The sequence below is a fragment of the Hyaena hyaena genome, unplaced genomic scaffold, assembly GCF_003009895.1.
Source record: "Hyaena hyaena isolate Hyena2069 unplaced genomic scaffold, ASM300989v1 scaffold_152, whole genome shotgun sequence".
NCBI lineage: Eukaryota > Metazoa > Chordata > Mammalia > Carnivora > Hyaenidae > Hyaena > Hyaena hyaena.
Genome location: NW_024080784.1, coordinates 1645995 through 1661406, shown reverse-complemented (window position 1 = coordinate 1661406; position 15412 = coordinate 1645995). Strand labels below are relative to the sequence as shown.

The following is a 15412-nucleotide window of genomic DNA, read 5'->3' as shown; positions in this document are numbered from 1 at the left end:
GGAGGGAGAGGGAGGGAGGGAGAGAGAGAGAGAGAGAGAGAGAGAGAGAGAGAATGAATCCCAAGCAGGCTCCACACTGAAGGGCAGAGCCCAATGTGGGGCTCAACCTCATGAACTGTGAGATCATTTATTGAGTCAAAAATAAGAGTGAGACACACTTTAGTGACTGAGCCACCCATGCACCCCTATCAAGAATTTCTTTAATGCTGCTAAATGCATTTTCCAAACAAAGATTAAAAAAAAAAATCAAGGTTGGATTTGCACCCTTCGTCTCCAACAACTCATTCAATGATCTCATATGTTTCTTGATCTTTTGAATACTGCGTTTTGGACTGGTTTTGACTGGATCAGAGGTTTTTCAGAATATAAAAGGTAGAATGGGGAATTAAAGGACAGTTACTGAACTACAAAATTTTAAAATTCAAAACTTCTCTACAGATATGCTTTCCTCCACTCTGTAAAAAGTATTCTCTCTCAACTATACCAGGTTCTACCGAACCTAACCTACCGAACTTAGTTAATGATGGCTCATGATCAAATAATCAAACTAAAACATGAATTTGGCTTTATTTCCCACACCCTGTCTTTGCTATGGTTGATATTAAGTGAAACTACATTCCAATACTGATACCTCCTTTCCTTCCTCCCGTAGAATACTAACATGCATTAGTCCAATTAATGTTATCTCAACCAATTCTTTTGGTGAAGACAAATTCACATGACAGTAGGCAGGCTAATTCATTTGATGTCACCAAAATATTTAGCTTCACTATATGATTCTACTAATAAGCATGTTGCACAATAACGCCATAAGTAAGGGGAAGAAGGATCCTGAAAGGGAATAAGGTACGAGACACATTTTCAGTTTCTCAAGATGAGTGTTAATGTCATATTTTAAGAGGTACTCAGAGCTTCCAAGTTCTCAAAAACAATGATCAATAAAATGAAGTCCTCAAATACCTAGGAATAAATCTCAAAAGATGTATAAGATCTGTAGGATGAAAAACAAAAAATATTACTGAGAGAAAATAAAAAACTAATGAAGGAAAGTACCATGATCACAGACTGAAAGAGTCAAAATTATAAAGACATCAATTCTACCCAAACTTCTTTAAAACTTCGATGTGATCCCAGTCAATATCCTAAGCAGACTTTTTGTGGAATCTGACAAGTTTACTATAGAGTTATATGAAAATATAAAGAGCCAAGAAAATCTTGAGGAACAGAAAAACTAATACTAACTCTACTAGATATCAAGCATTATTATAAACTTGCAGCAACTAAGACAAAAAGAGTAAGGAAGTTAGAGCCCAGAAACGCACACCATATATATGATTCAGGACTAAGTGGACATTGCAATATAATGTGGAATGGGTGCTTTTCTGATAAATGATCATGTCCATTGAGCACCTACATGAAAAAATATGAATCTTGATGTTTACCTCCTATCATATATAAAAATCAATTCCAGAAGAACTGTAAATTTAAATGCACAAGACAAAACAACAAACATTTCCAAAAGAAAACTTCAGAGAATACAAAAATGACCTGGGGTAGGCAAAGATTTCTTAAGTAGGGCACAAAAAGCACTAATCATAAATGGAGGGGAAAAAAACCTTATAAATTAGATTACATTAAACTTAAGAACTTCTAGTTATCAAAACACTATTTTAAGAGTGAAAAAGCAAGCCACTGAGTGAGAGGATATATCTGCAATACATATAATTGACAAGATTCTTATCCCATCCATAATATATTAAGAACTCCAACAACTCAATTAGAAAAAAAAAAGCCAATAGGAAAATGTACAAAAGAGTAGACTACTTACTTTTAAAAAGAGGATACTGGACAATAATTATATAAAAACGAATGTGACTTCCTGAGTCATCAGGGAAATGCATATTAAAACTACAGTGAGATACTACTACATAGCCACCAGAATGGCTACAATGAGAAAGACTGATACTACTAAGTGTAGCCAAAGATGTGGACCATGGCTGGTGGGAATGTATATTGGTACAACGACTTTGGGAAACCTGCAGTATCCAATAAAGCTGAACATTTGCATACTTTTTGATCCTGAAATTCTAATTTTATATACATAGCCAACAGAACCAAATACATATGCTCACCAAACACATGTACATATATTCATAGCACCCCTACTGTAATAGCCACAAACTGGAAACTCAAATATTCATCAATAGTAAACAAAATAAATTGTGGTTATGTTCATACAACAGAACACCATACAGCAATGAGAAAATAAACTGCTGTTACACACAAGAAGGATAAATCTCACAAACATAATGATAAAAGGAAGGAAGCCACACGCAACAATGTACATACTATTTGATTCTATTACAAAGAAGTTCAAAAACAGGCAAAATTTATCTGTGATATTTGAAGTCAGGAAGTAGTTACCTGAGTGTTTGTGTATGTACTAGTGTGGGCGGGGTGGAGGGAAGGATGCAAAGTAGTAAAAATAGGGTTTTGGAGAAAGCTCTGGCTACCAGTAATATTCTACTTTTTAAAATCACAGGTGTGTTCATTTAGTAAAGATTCATCAAGCTATACATTTATAATGTGCACACTGTGCATATATATATGTCAAGAAGTTGTTTATTTAAAAAACCAGTTTAACAAAGGCTTAAAGAAGTTTATCTTTTAAAAAAATTTTTAATGAAAAATAAAAGTATCATATGATCCAGTAATTTCACTTCTGGGTATTTATCTAATGGAAATGAAATCACTGTCTTGAATAGACTCAGATGCACCCCTACGTTTACTACAGCATTATCTATAGTAGCCAAGACACAACAAAAGTGTCCATTGGTAGATAAATGAATAAAGAAAATGTGGTGTATAGAAGCATACAATGGAGTATTACTCAGTCATTGAAAAAAAAAACAAGGAAATCCTGCTGTTTCCAGCGACATGGATGAACCCTGCAGGTAGTATATATTGAAATAAATTCAGACAAAGAAAGACAAATACTGTATGCTCTCACTTCTATGTGGAATCTTAAAATAAAACACACAAAAAATGAGCTCACAGATCCAGATAAAGACTGGTGGTTGTCAGAAGTGGGGGTGGGAGGGGATAAGAGAGGGTGAAGGTGTTCAAAAGGTGCAAGACAATTACAAGATAAGTAGTAAGTCACCGGTATGCAATGTTCAGCATGGTGACTATAATTAATAATACTGTATTTTATATTTAAAAGTTTCTAAGAGAATAGAGCTTAAAAGCTCTTATCACAAGAAAAAAATCTGCAACTACGTGTGATGGTTGTTAACTTATTGTGGTAATCATTTTGGAATATATACAGATATTGAATCATTAAGTCATACACCTAAAACTAACAATGTTATACCTCAATCGTTGCAATTAAAATTCTCAATAAAAGGGGTGCCTGGCTTGCTCAGTGGGTGGAACACATGACTCTAGATTTGGAATTGTGAGTTCAAACCCCACACTGGGCACAGAGATTACTTAAAAAAAAAAAAAAAGTTAAAAAAATGTTTTAAAAATCATTGAGATTTTTAAAAGGATTTAAAAAGATTTTAAAAGAAGGATGAGCGGGGTGCCTGGGTGGCTTAGTCAGTTAAGCGTCCGACTTTCGCTTAGGTCATGATCTCGCGGTTCGTGGGTTCGAGCCCCGCATCGGGCTCTGTGCTGACTGCCAGCTCAGAGCCTGGAGCCTGTTTCAGAGTCTGTGTCTCCCTCTCTCTCTGACCCTCCCCTGCTCACACTGTCTCTCTCTCTCTCCTAGAAATAAAAAAAAAAAAAAAAACATAAAAAAAAAATTAAGCAGAAGGTCTATAGCTGCTGTACTCTTTCTCAGCCCAGCCACACTGTCACCCACAGTATGCACAAGAAATGCTCTTAGTGGCAAATCGACCTCTGTCAGTGCGTACAATGACCAATCCCAGACNGCTCAGAGCCTGGAGCCTGTTTCAGAGTCTGTGTCTCCCTCTCTCTCTGACCCTCCCCTGTTCACGCTGTCTCTCTCTATCCTAGAAATAAAATTATTTAAAAAAAAAAAAAAAAGAAGAAGGATGAGCACTGGGTGTTACATGGAAACCAACTTGACAATAAACTAAGAAAAAAAATAAATTAAATAAAAATCTCAATGAAGGAAAGGCCAGGGAGAGAGGAAGGAAGAAAGCTTCATATCCATTAAGCAGTTATTTCTAATTTTCCCTTTTTCCCAGGTCTTGGCAGCCACCAATCTGCTTGCTCTTTCTACAGATTTACCTATTCGGCATATTTCACAGAAGAGAAATCATATAATATGTGACCTTTTGTAACTGGATTTTTTTTTTATATTTATTTTTGAGAGAGAGAGAGACAGAGTCTAAGTGGGAGAGACACAGAATCTGAAGCAGGCTCCAGGCTCCAAGCTGTCAGCTCAGAACCTGGTGTGGGGCTTGAACCCACGAACTGTGAGATCGTGACCTGACCCGAAGTTGGAAGGTTAACCGACTGAGCCACCGAGAAGCCTCCATAACTGGCTTCTTTCACTCAGCATAATGTTTTGGGTTTTTTAAAAACATTTTTTTATGTCTTTATTTTATTTTGAGAGAGACAGAATGTGAGTGGAGGAGGGGCAGAGAGAGAAGGAGACATAGAATCTGAAGTGGGGTTTGAACCCACGGACTGTGAGATCATGACCTGAGCCCCATGATGCTGAGGCGCCCCATCACTCAGCATCATGTTTTAAAGGTTCACCCACACTATGTACCAGTATGTATCTGAATTTCATTCCTTCTTATGGCTCAATAATAGCCCATTTTGTGCATACACCATAATGAAGTCAACTTCTTACTTGTATATAAAGTATTTGTGGTAATTTTTTATCTTCAGTATTTGCTGAACTCCCTACCACAAATTACCATACTTTTAAGAATCCTCACTCAGAAGTCAGTTGTCACCTATTCAACAAAATAGAAAATTTTAATACTGTACTAAGTATAACTTTCTTTGTGTAACCCATTAATATTTTATGAAATATTGCTAACAGCCCTGTGAACTGATTAATATTAGCTTTATTTTGTAGGTGAGGAAATGGAGACAAAGCAGAAGCAGCAGGCTAGTATCACAGCGGGTAAACTGCAAGATGGTGACTAGACCCCTTCTCTTTCTATCCACCCCACAACAGAGTTCAAGCCACCACCCATACTAACCCAGTTACAACTCACTATGACTATAAAATACTACTACAAATTAAATTTTGAAGAGAGGTTCTCATTTTCAAGAGAAGAAAAGGCTCAAGTTATAAACTGGTTTAGCTATAAATACATGTTGGTAAATTAGTCTCTGCAATTCATAAAGCATTTTCCCAAATAAAAACCTATATAAATGGGTAAAAAAATAATTTCCTGGAGTGTTCCACAAATTAGGTTAAGAGATAGAGGTTTTACTGAGAAGAATCAAGAAATCAGAAATAAAAATAAACTACAAAAACTATACTCATTTCTCTCCAATTGCTCTCTTATGGATCCTATTCAGTTTCAGATAGCTAGTGCCTAAGGACAAACTCAAGGCTACCCACCCAGTCTGCAGCAAACAACTTCCTAGGTTTCCTTCTTTTTCTATTTTTTGTTTTTAAAAAAATTTTTTATAATGTTTTTATTTACTTATATTTTAGGGAGATAGAGAGCAGGAGCTGGTAAGGGGCAGAGAGACGGAGATACAGAATCTGAAGCAGGCTCCAGACTCTGAGTTGTCAGTACAGACACGTGGGGTTCGATCTCACGGACCATGAAATCATACATAACCTGAGCTGAAGTCAACTGAGCCACCCAGGCACCCACCCCTAGGTTTCCTTGTTCTTAAAAAAACAAGAATCCAGTATGGAAGAAATACCAAATGAGTAGTTCAAATGGCTTTTCACTGGATATTCTTCCCCACATCACAGGAATGACTTGATCTGGAGGCTCTTGAGGCAGTAAAACATGGATCTTGCACAGGCAGCTTCCTGCCAGTAACTGTAAAGCTAAAGAAGTAAAAGCTGTCCTTGCAGCTGACAGATGACATAGGGGCCAGAGCCACTGCTGGTAACAAAGAATTCTAGCATCTGCCTAGTTTCCTCTGTGTAATATGTTTTAAAACAAAACACTGAATAGGTAATGGTACGTGGCTCTTCAAGGACTCACGACTCACAACCTGGCCACACAGTGGCACCATTAATGAGTCCCAGTATCTCATTTTAATCAATAACAAAAGCATTTAGGGGCGCCTGGGTGGCTCAGTCGGTTAAGCGTCTGACTTCGGCTCAGGTCATGATCTCATGGTTCGTGGGTTCGAGCCCCGTGTCGGGCTCTGTGCTGACAGCTAACTCAGAGCCTGGAGCCTGCTTTGGATTCTGTATCTCCCTCTCTCTCTGACCCTCCCCTGCTCACGGTGTCTCTGTCTCTCAGAAATAAATAAAACATTAAAAAAAAAATAACAAAAGCATTTATTACCAAATACTTATATACTTATTACATAGTAAACATAAAAGTCCTTATTTAATAAAAAAATTCCTAATTTGAAAGCAAATATATTTGAGAGCTATTTGAAAAGCAAATGTATTACAACATTTATAAGATTACTGAAATAAACTTGCATAGCATGGCAGCAAGACAGTTTGTGATATAATGAAAATAAGTGGATTGGAAGTCAAGAGGCCTAGCATAAAACCTGGCACGTAGACATATAATAAATGACGAATGAATGATCTAGACCAAAGGACTAGGGGCAAGTTATTTCCTCTCTCCCTGTTTCTAAAATTAGATTGTAACAAGGCTTAAAGGAGTTATTACATGTGTGTTCAGAGCAGTTCTTGGCACAGAACAAGTAATAGTATCTACTACTTAGTCAATAAATACTAGGTACTATTACTAGATGCCAGTCTAGTTCCACCACTAGACGAAGGTGTAATCTCAGACAAGTTACTAACCATTCTAGAATTCTATAAAATGACAGTGCTAATAATAGATACTCTGGCACTCCCTTTCAGCATTTAAATTCTGATTCTCAAACATGTTACATTAAGGAATATCCCCCCAAAGGCACATTAAAACTGTAAGTACTACTGTATTTTCCAGACTACAGTATATTACAGAATATATACCAAGCATACAGTGGGCGAAGGGGACTTGGCATACGTGGATGTGACTGGACGTCCAGACTATCACTTAAAGTGGAGACTGTAATTTAAACACATATTAAGAAATATACTCAGAAGAAGTGAAACAGTTCTGGATGAAGATTAAGGAGATTGTGTTCTACTCCTGGCACTGCTACTAACCTTAAAATAGTAAATTACTCCTATCTATGTTTGTTTGCTTATCTATAAAGTGAGAAAGGTTGCAACAGATGATCACTAAGATCTCTTTGGAACTTTTTACACTTTTTCCTTCTTTCCAAACTAGAATGATGTCCATTATTACTTAGAAAACTGGGAACTTCAGCACCCGTAAGTATGAAAATTGGCTGATCTCCTGGCCTAAGCAGTCCATGATCTGAGAGTGGGTGACAAATGGCAAAGGCCTTTTACTTATTTTTTGTTTATTTATTTATTTTGAGAGATAAAGAAAGAGAGAGAGAGAGAGAGAGAGGAGAGAGCGAGCGAGCGCGCGCGCGCGCAAGAGCAAGCAGGGGGAGGGGCAGAGAAAGAGGGAGATAGAATCCTAAGCAGGCTCCTCACTGTTAGCACAGAGCAGATATGAGGCTTGATCCCACAAACCATGAGATCATGACCTGAGCCAAAATCAAGAGTCAGATGCTCACCTAACTGAGCCATCCAAGTGCCCCAGTAATGGCCTTTTAGATGAACCCACATTCACTTTCAAGCCAGTGGATTTGATTCTGCCTCTGCCTTCTAAAATAAAGTGCATTCTATACCAAAGAAGAGGGCAGGAAAAGGAAATTAGCTCAATAAATGCACTGATACACTAATTTCCTCACATAATTGCGGAATTAATAGATTCCATTGTACTACAATATATTTAACAGCCAACATTTACTCAGCACCTACTATGTGGAGGATTCACTGGTAAGCACTTTTAAGGTATAAGACAAGAAAATAAGTTTATGTGATCTTTAGGGAAGAGTACTGCTGTACGGACTGGAAAATACTTGGCTACATTCATCACATTTCTTTCATTTCCAAGATAAATCCTTGTAAAAAAAGGACAACAGAATCTTATTTCATTATTTCTAAGAAAAAAGAAATTAAGTAGAATCTGAAATTTATTTTTTTAGATTACTTTTTTTTTTGAGAGAGAGAGCGAGAGAGAGCACAAAAGTGGAAGAGAGGCAGACAGAGAGAGACAGAATCTTAAGCAGGCTCCGTGCTCAGTGGTGCAGAGCCTGATGTAGGACTCAATGCCACAACCCTGGGATCATGACCCAAGATGAAATCAAGAGTGAGACGCTCAACTGACTAAGCCATCCAGGAACCTCAGAATCCGAAATTTAAACTCTTATGTTCACATTAAGAAGGTAATTTATTCTTAATATTCCCAAGAGTTGTCATTATAGTCTTACCTTTTTATTTCAAACCTACAGCAAAATAAAAAACAAACTTCTTTAAAACCTATAACTAAAAGTTTAAAAAAAAAAAACCCTAAAAACCTCTTACCTGAGCATGAAAATTGGACATAGTTGTTGTCTCTATATCCTTCTTTCCTAATATTTCCATTTTCACTGGTGAATTGGGAAAATTAAATGAAAAGTAGTCTAAAAAGTCAGGTAAATAAGTAGCTGCCCCATGAACAATACCCATTACATAGAAAGCTGCAGAGTTTTCATTTTCACTGAACACGAGCCCCACAAACTCTTCTGCAAACCTCTCCATCTCCACAGGAGACAGGTGGGAGAGTTCATTACTGTAGGCATGGATAACGGATGCACCTCCATTAGGCTGGTGCTCAATATGAATGAGCTGTTTGAACTCCAAAGTGTCCAACCGTTTGAGGTTATTCTGAACCCGTGGCTCCTTTAATGAGACAAATGGAAACTCACTGTTCTCTGGAATTTTGGAATCATAGTTCTTGGTATCCAAATTCTTTCCACTATAATCCTTTACATTATCATTTAAGATGCCTTTGGCTTCTTGATCTTCAACATCAGATAGCAATCCTGAGCAGATGGTTTGAATAGATTTGCTATACATTTTTGGACGCTTCCGTTTTTCATTCTCTTTGTGTTTCTTTTTCTTTTTCTTCTTTACTTTTTTAATTTGTAAGTCTTCTGAATTTGCTTTTGGTTTCTCCTTCCCACCTGTTGAGAAAAAAAAATTTTTAACTCCATATTTTACTTAAAAATCATGCTTAAGGAACTATTTTATAATAAATAAGCAAAGTTTACTTAGATTTAGCTTTATATCTGGAACTTGTTTCACACAGTATTGATAAACATGATATAGTCAATTTCTTTCCCTCTTGCCGCACCCCCCCCCACGCATGCGCAAAGCCTAAGACAAATATATACATATAGCACATGGTACCATTTTCACATGTAGCAGACATTCCCATCAGTTTAATGAAGTGATGAATGGTTGTTTTAGAAAACATATTCTTCAAATTTAAATGTAAAAAACCAGAAATGGGAGTTGAACAGAGGTCAATATGAATAATGTCTACCAGATGTTTCCCATTGATACATATCATCATTTTTATGCATCGAACTTATTAAAAATTGCATATAGGTATCAAAACTTATAAACCACAAAGGAAGAAAACTACTTGCATTGTATTAACAGCAACAAACACAGCAATTCCTTAGCTTTTTACCATATTTCCTCCTTACTAAACTATTCTTACATCTAAAATGGACTATTTTTGAGGTCCACTAGACTTTGCAAAGTTCCCAAAGACTCAATAAGGAAGCATAAAGGAGATGACAAAATTAGAATAATTTCACATGTCATATAATAAATGATACCTATGTACTAGTAAAAAGATGAATAAAAAGGAAAAGATTTAGGATATTATGGCCTTATATATTAATAAGCTTCTGCAACTAAAGTCAGGTAGATTCTGGGCCCAGAAACTTAGAACTTCAAAACATACAAGAGTAATGCACAGAGGCTATACAGCTATACACTGAGTGTACACACAAACATGTAATATCATCACAATATATTTATTTCTGTACAGTAAGAAAAATAGGAGAAAGTAAACATCTTCACAAGAAAATATTATGCTGAGGCACCTGGGTGGCTCAGTAGGTTAAGTGCTGGACTCTTGATATATACTTAGGTCATGATCTCACAGTCCTGATATCGAGCCCCATGGCAGGCTCTCTACATTGAGCTCCCACCACTCTGCCCCTCTCTCGCTTGTACTCTTTTCTTCTTCTCAAAAATAAGTAAATAAACTTAAAAAATATATCATGGTTCCTAAGATAATATGAGAAAGCCATTATAGTAAGAGTTAAGAAGAGAAAGCAGTCACTGTTTCTACCTGTTATTTCACTTTTAGAGACAACCTGTTATAAATAAAATCTTCCCAATCTGCTTCCTTTCCTTAACTTTTCCATATGCACATATGTCTTTTTTATTCCTTTCTGTCTCCAGTGACTGAGAGGTCCTGACTACTTTTCAAAAATAAGTCCCTCCCACAAACTCCAAAAATCCTTACAAAAATAGTTTCCTATCCTCTTCTTTTGACCAAACTTCTCAAAATAACCATCTATGCTGAGGGCCTTCCATTTATTACCTTATCATTCTTATCCCTTAAATTCTAGGTCTGCTTCCAGTCTACTCAAATTTACTTTCCCAGAATATTCAAATATCAAATCCAATGATAGCCTCTCCATTTATTCTTTTTGATCTCTCTAAGCTTTAACAGAATTACCAGTTCATCCTTGATTTTTTTTTTTTTTTGCTTTCTTGACATTACTCCCGTATTAATTTTTGGTTTAAAAGCCTCATGACTGTCTCTCATCCTGAATGCTGGAGTCATAATAATCTCTCTATAAAGTTTATATATTGTTGGATCATACTCATCCTTTAAGTAAACTGCTTTCAAAGGTTCTCAATGCCTACCAAATAAAATATAACCTCTTCAGGGGCGCCTGGGTGGCTTAGTCGGTTAAGCGTCCGACTTTCACTTAGGTCATGATCTCGCGGTTCGTGGGTTCGAGCCCCGCGTTGGGCTCTGTGCTGACTGCCAGCTCGGAGCCCGGAGCCTGTTTCAGTCTGTGACTCCCTCTCTCTCTGACCCTCCCCTGCTCACGCTGTCTCTCTCTCTCTAGCTCCTAGAAATAAATAAAAATATTAAAAAAAATAAAATAAAATATAACCTCTTCAGTACGGAATTTAAAGACAATGCTCTCAGGGCGAATGGATGGCTCAGGAGGTTAAATGTCAGACTCCTGGTTTCAACTCAGGTAATGATCTCTCTCTCAGTTTGTGAGATCAAGCCCTGCATTGGGCTTTTTGCTGAGAGCAAGAAGCCTGCTTGGGATTCTCTCTCCTTCTCTCTGCCCCTTCCCTGCTTGCTTGCAAGTATGTACTACATCTCAAAATTTAAAAAAACATTTTTTAATTTAAAAAAAAAAGACAATGCTCTCAAGTACTTTATTCTCTAGTCAATCTGCACCACTTACAATTTCTTATAAAACACTTACGCCGGTGTTATTTTTCTACTACTTGCTAAGACATTTCCTCTTCTGAAAACAACCCTTGTCCTACCCAGCACTCCTGACTTCTTTCTTACCATTCTTTAAAAACAACTCATGTCATTTCCTTCATTTTGCTTTCCCTCACCTCTAGTTGGAACTGTAATCACTTCATTCTAAATTCATACAGGGGCACCTGGGTGGCTCAGGAGCCTGGTTAGGTGTCCGACTCTTGGTTTCAGCCAAGGTCATGATCTCATGGCTCGTGAGTTCAAGACCCACATTAGGGTTCTGTGCAGACAGTGTGGAGCCTGCTTGGGATTCTCTCTCTCTGCCTCTCCTCAGCTCTCTCTCAAAATAAATAAATAAAAACTTTAAAATAAACAAATAAAAAAAATTTTAAATAAATTCACATAAAGTCATTTTTTCATTCATAGGATACCTGTACATCACATGTCCTTCCACATACTATATGAGTAAAACAAATAACTTTTATATGAATTCAAAGTGAAGTGATACTTTTCCCCCCAGTAATTGTATTCCTCATGACATTTAATACATTGCTACAGACAAACATTTAGTAAATCTATAAATAAAGAGATTTCTCTCACCAACAAACTAATGGGGTTTGTGGGTTTTCTCCTTGTCCCTCTTTCAGCCAAAGTTTTCCACAATATAAATAGCACTAAATCCTAATCTTGGAAACAACAAGCATAAAAATTCTCTTAAGTCGATAGCAATTCTAAAAAAGGGAAGTTTAATGTTAACTTCTAAAAACTCATCACTTCTAAAAATTCATAAATACACAATGAAGGCCTACTTGGTATAATTGTGTAAAGCAAAAATAAAAATCTTTCAACATTACTGATTACATAAGTTTGTAAAGTCAGAAAATGCAAAGTGTTAATTCTCTAAAGTTTACATGTAAGTAAGTAAATATATTAAATTCATACTTGCTACCTAGGAATGAACTACCAAAACATTAGATTCAAGTTAACATTTTAAGAACAAAATTAATAATGAAAAAAATTTAAACAGGGAGTTAATCAGTATGAAAAATAAATGAGGTTTATATATGTAAGCAAAATCCAAATGCGTCAAATAAAAATGATAGCAGTGAATTAAAAAAATAGAACTAAAGGGGCGCCTGAGTGGTTTCAGTCAGCTAAGTGTCTGACTCCTGCTCTCAGTTCATGTTTTGATATCAGGGTCCTGAGTTCAAGCCTCGAGTTGGGCTCCACACTGGCATGGAACCCACTTAAAAAAAAAAAAAAAAAGTAAATAAATAAAAACAGAACTTAGTATATGCTGCTGAAGTGAGCACCAAAAACAGAACTTACAGTTTAAAATGCATAAGTACAATAACTAAATGGAAAATATGTGTAAAACTGTAGAAATTAAATGGGTTGCCAAAATAATTTCATTTGAATGAAAATAAAAGCTTCACATCCTATTACATTTATACCTGACACATGTTTAAAAAGTAAAATAGAAAATACCCAGCCATTAGAATACATGTTACTTTGAAATAAATTAGACACAACAGTCTATTTTCTATTCACAAGGATGGATGAAAATAGTAACAGTATTAAATAGTCAGAAACTGAAAAATGTCAAATAATAAGAAATCAGTTAAGAGAGTCTCATAATGAGTATCAAGGAATTAAATTCCCAAGACTAAGTACTCTGTAATTAAATACTAAAGCGAGCACAGTATGCACAAGAGAGTTAACATAACATGGCTGAGACTGCTTGTCTTAGAAAGGCCTGCTTACAGAGGCGGCCCTGGGTTGGTATCTGAGAAACTTGTACTTTGAGAATGTTCTCACAATTCCTTGGTAAGAGTGGCTCACTGTACCTTAACTTTTTGTGTAAGCAATATGGTTTATGTTGACACCATTTTCCTTTTGGGAGCCTGGAATTGTGGTACATGCTAGACAAAAGGTGTCTATGTAACCAACCCCCAATAAAAACCCTGGGCATTGAGTCTCTAAAGAGTTTTCTGAATAGAGAACATTTCACATGTGTTATCACAATTCATTGCTGAAAGAATTAAGTGTTTCCTATGTGATTCCACTTGGAGAGGACTCTTGGAAGCTTCTGCCTGATTTCCTCCAGATTTTACCCCATGTGCCTTTTCTCTCTACTGATTTTACTTTGTATCCTCCACTACGGTAAATCATCTCTGTGTTAGAGTCCTATGAGTCCTCTTAGCAAATCATCAAACCTGGGGGTAGTGTTGGAGACCTCTGATGGACATAAGATAACATGCATTCTTTACAAACTAAGGCACTATCAATCACTAGATAGATTTTTACATTCACTAGATAGATTTTTAAAGTTTTATATAATCTGTCATTAATTTCCTGTGTTAGAAAACCATGTGAAATGCAGTAGACATATAGCATATGAAAATCTTTAAATACCTTAAGATAATTAGACCATTTTGATTAACAGTGCTCTTCTCTTACACAAAAAGTATTTAAAGTAATATTTCTCTAAATCCTATGATTCTTCAAATCAGACCTATGTTTTTTTTTTTAAAGGATCATGATAGGTAGCCATAACAGAAAGAGGGGTTGTCAGTAATCTGGACCCTCAAAAAGTATACAAAATAGGGTTGATAGGGGACCTTCCCTCCACAGATACATAGATCCATGAACACACTGGCCCCCAGACACACACACATACACAGAGCACCACACACAGACATATGCAAAGAGAGCCAAAGAGAGATTCAGTCACAAAGAGAGGGGGGCGCGCGCGCGCACACACACACACACACACACACACACACACACAGCCAGAGAGGAAAGAGACCCTTACTTAAATACAGAAATAAACACATACCGAAAGAGAGACAAAACCAGAGTGTAATGTTAATGACTAATTAAATAAACAAACAAACAAAAAAAGAATCACAAACCTACTGGCATTAATTTCCACCACTAACCTTAGTATTTTAGTGTTAATAAAAGAAAAAATAAGGGCTGTCAGAAAAATTGGATCTGATTTCATATCCAATATGGGAATTAACATTTATATATAACTTATTATCATACATAGAAAAAAGTAGTAATTAGCTATTTTCTTTTTTAATTTTTTTTAATGTTTTATTCATTTCTGAGAGAGAGAGACAGCGTGAGCAGGGGAGGGTCAGAGAGGGAGGGAGACACAGAATCTGAAGCAGGCTCCAGGCTCTGAGCTAGCCGTCAGCACAGAGCCCAACATGGGGCTCGAACCCACGAACCGTGAGATAATGACCTGAGCCAAAGTCGGATGCTTAACCCACTGAGCCACCCAGGCGTCCCAATAATTAGCTATTTTCAACCTCTGGGTCTTTGGGGAATGACTTTGCTTGTTTTGCATGGCAATATTTTCATTCTTCCTGACATGAATTACCTACCTGTGACCTTTGGTATACTAGCAATAATCTTGGATATTGACTTCTTTTAACCCTGATTCCCCCCTGCTCACCAGCAAAGTTCTTTTATGTGCTATAATGATAAAACTCAGTCTCAAAAATACTGTAATTATAACACCTCTGTTATTACAACTTTTCACAACATAAAAATGGCTGAAACATATTAAGTATGCTCAGAAAAAGTAGGTGGTAGACGTTAAATATAAAAGGATAAACTAAATAGGCTTATTTGTTCCTTTAAACTATTTCTCATAAAGCAAGGTCCTATTTTGTCAGTAAAAAACATTTAAAAGCTATGCATTAATGAAAACTTTTTAGCATGTATATAATTATGTATTTATATACACAGTCTAGTCATAGTCAATCTGATGCAGT

At 36.4% G+C, this 15412-nt stretch overlaps 1 protein-coding gene across 1 annotated transcript in view; it reads right to left on the bottom strand.

Annotated features, from left to right (window-relative positions):
• Positions 1-15412, bottom strand: part of RSBN1L (round spermatid basic protein 1 like) — a 73504-nt gene that overhangs the window by 19926 nt on the left and 38166 nt on the right. The window contains exon 3 of the mRNA XM_039239105.1: positions 8630-9270. Coding sequence (XP_039095036.1) covers positions 8630-9270 — 641 coding nt within the window. The remainder of the gene's footprint in view (positions 1-8629; positions 9271-15412) is intronic.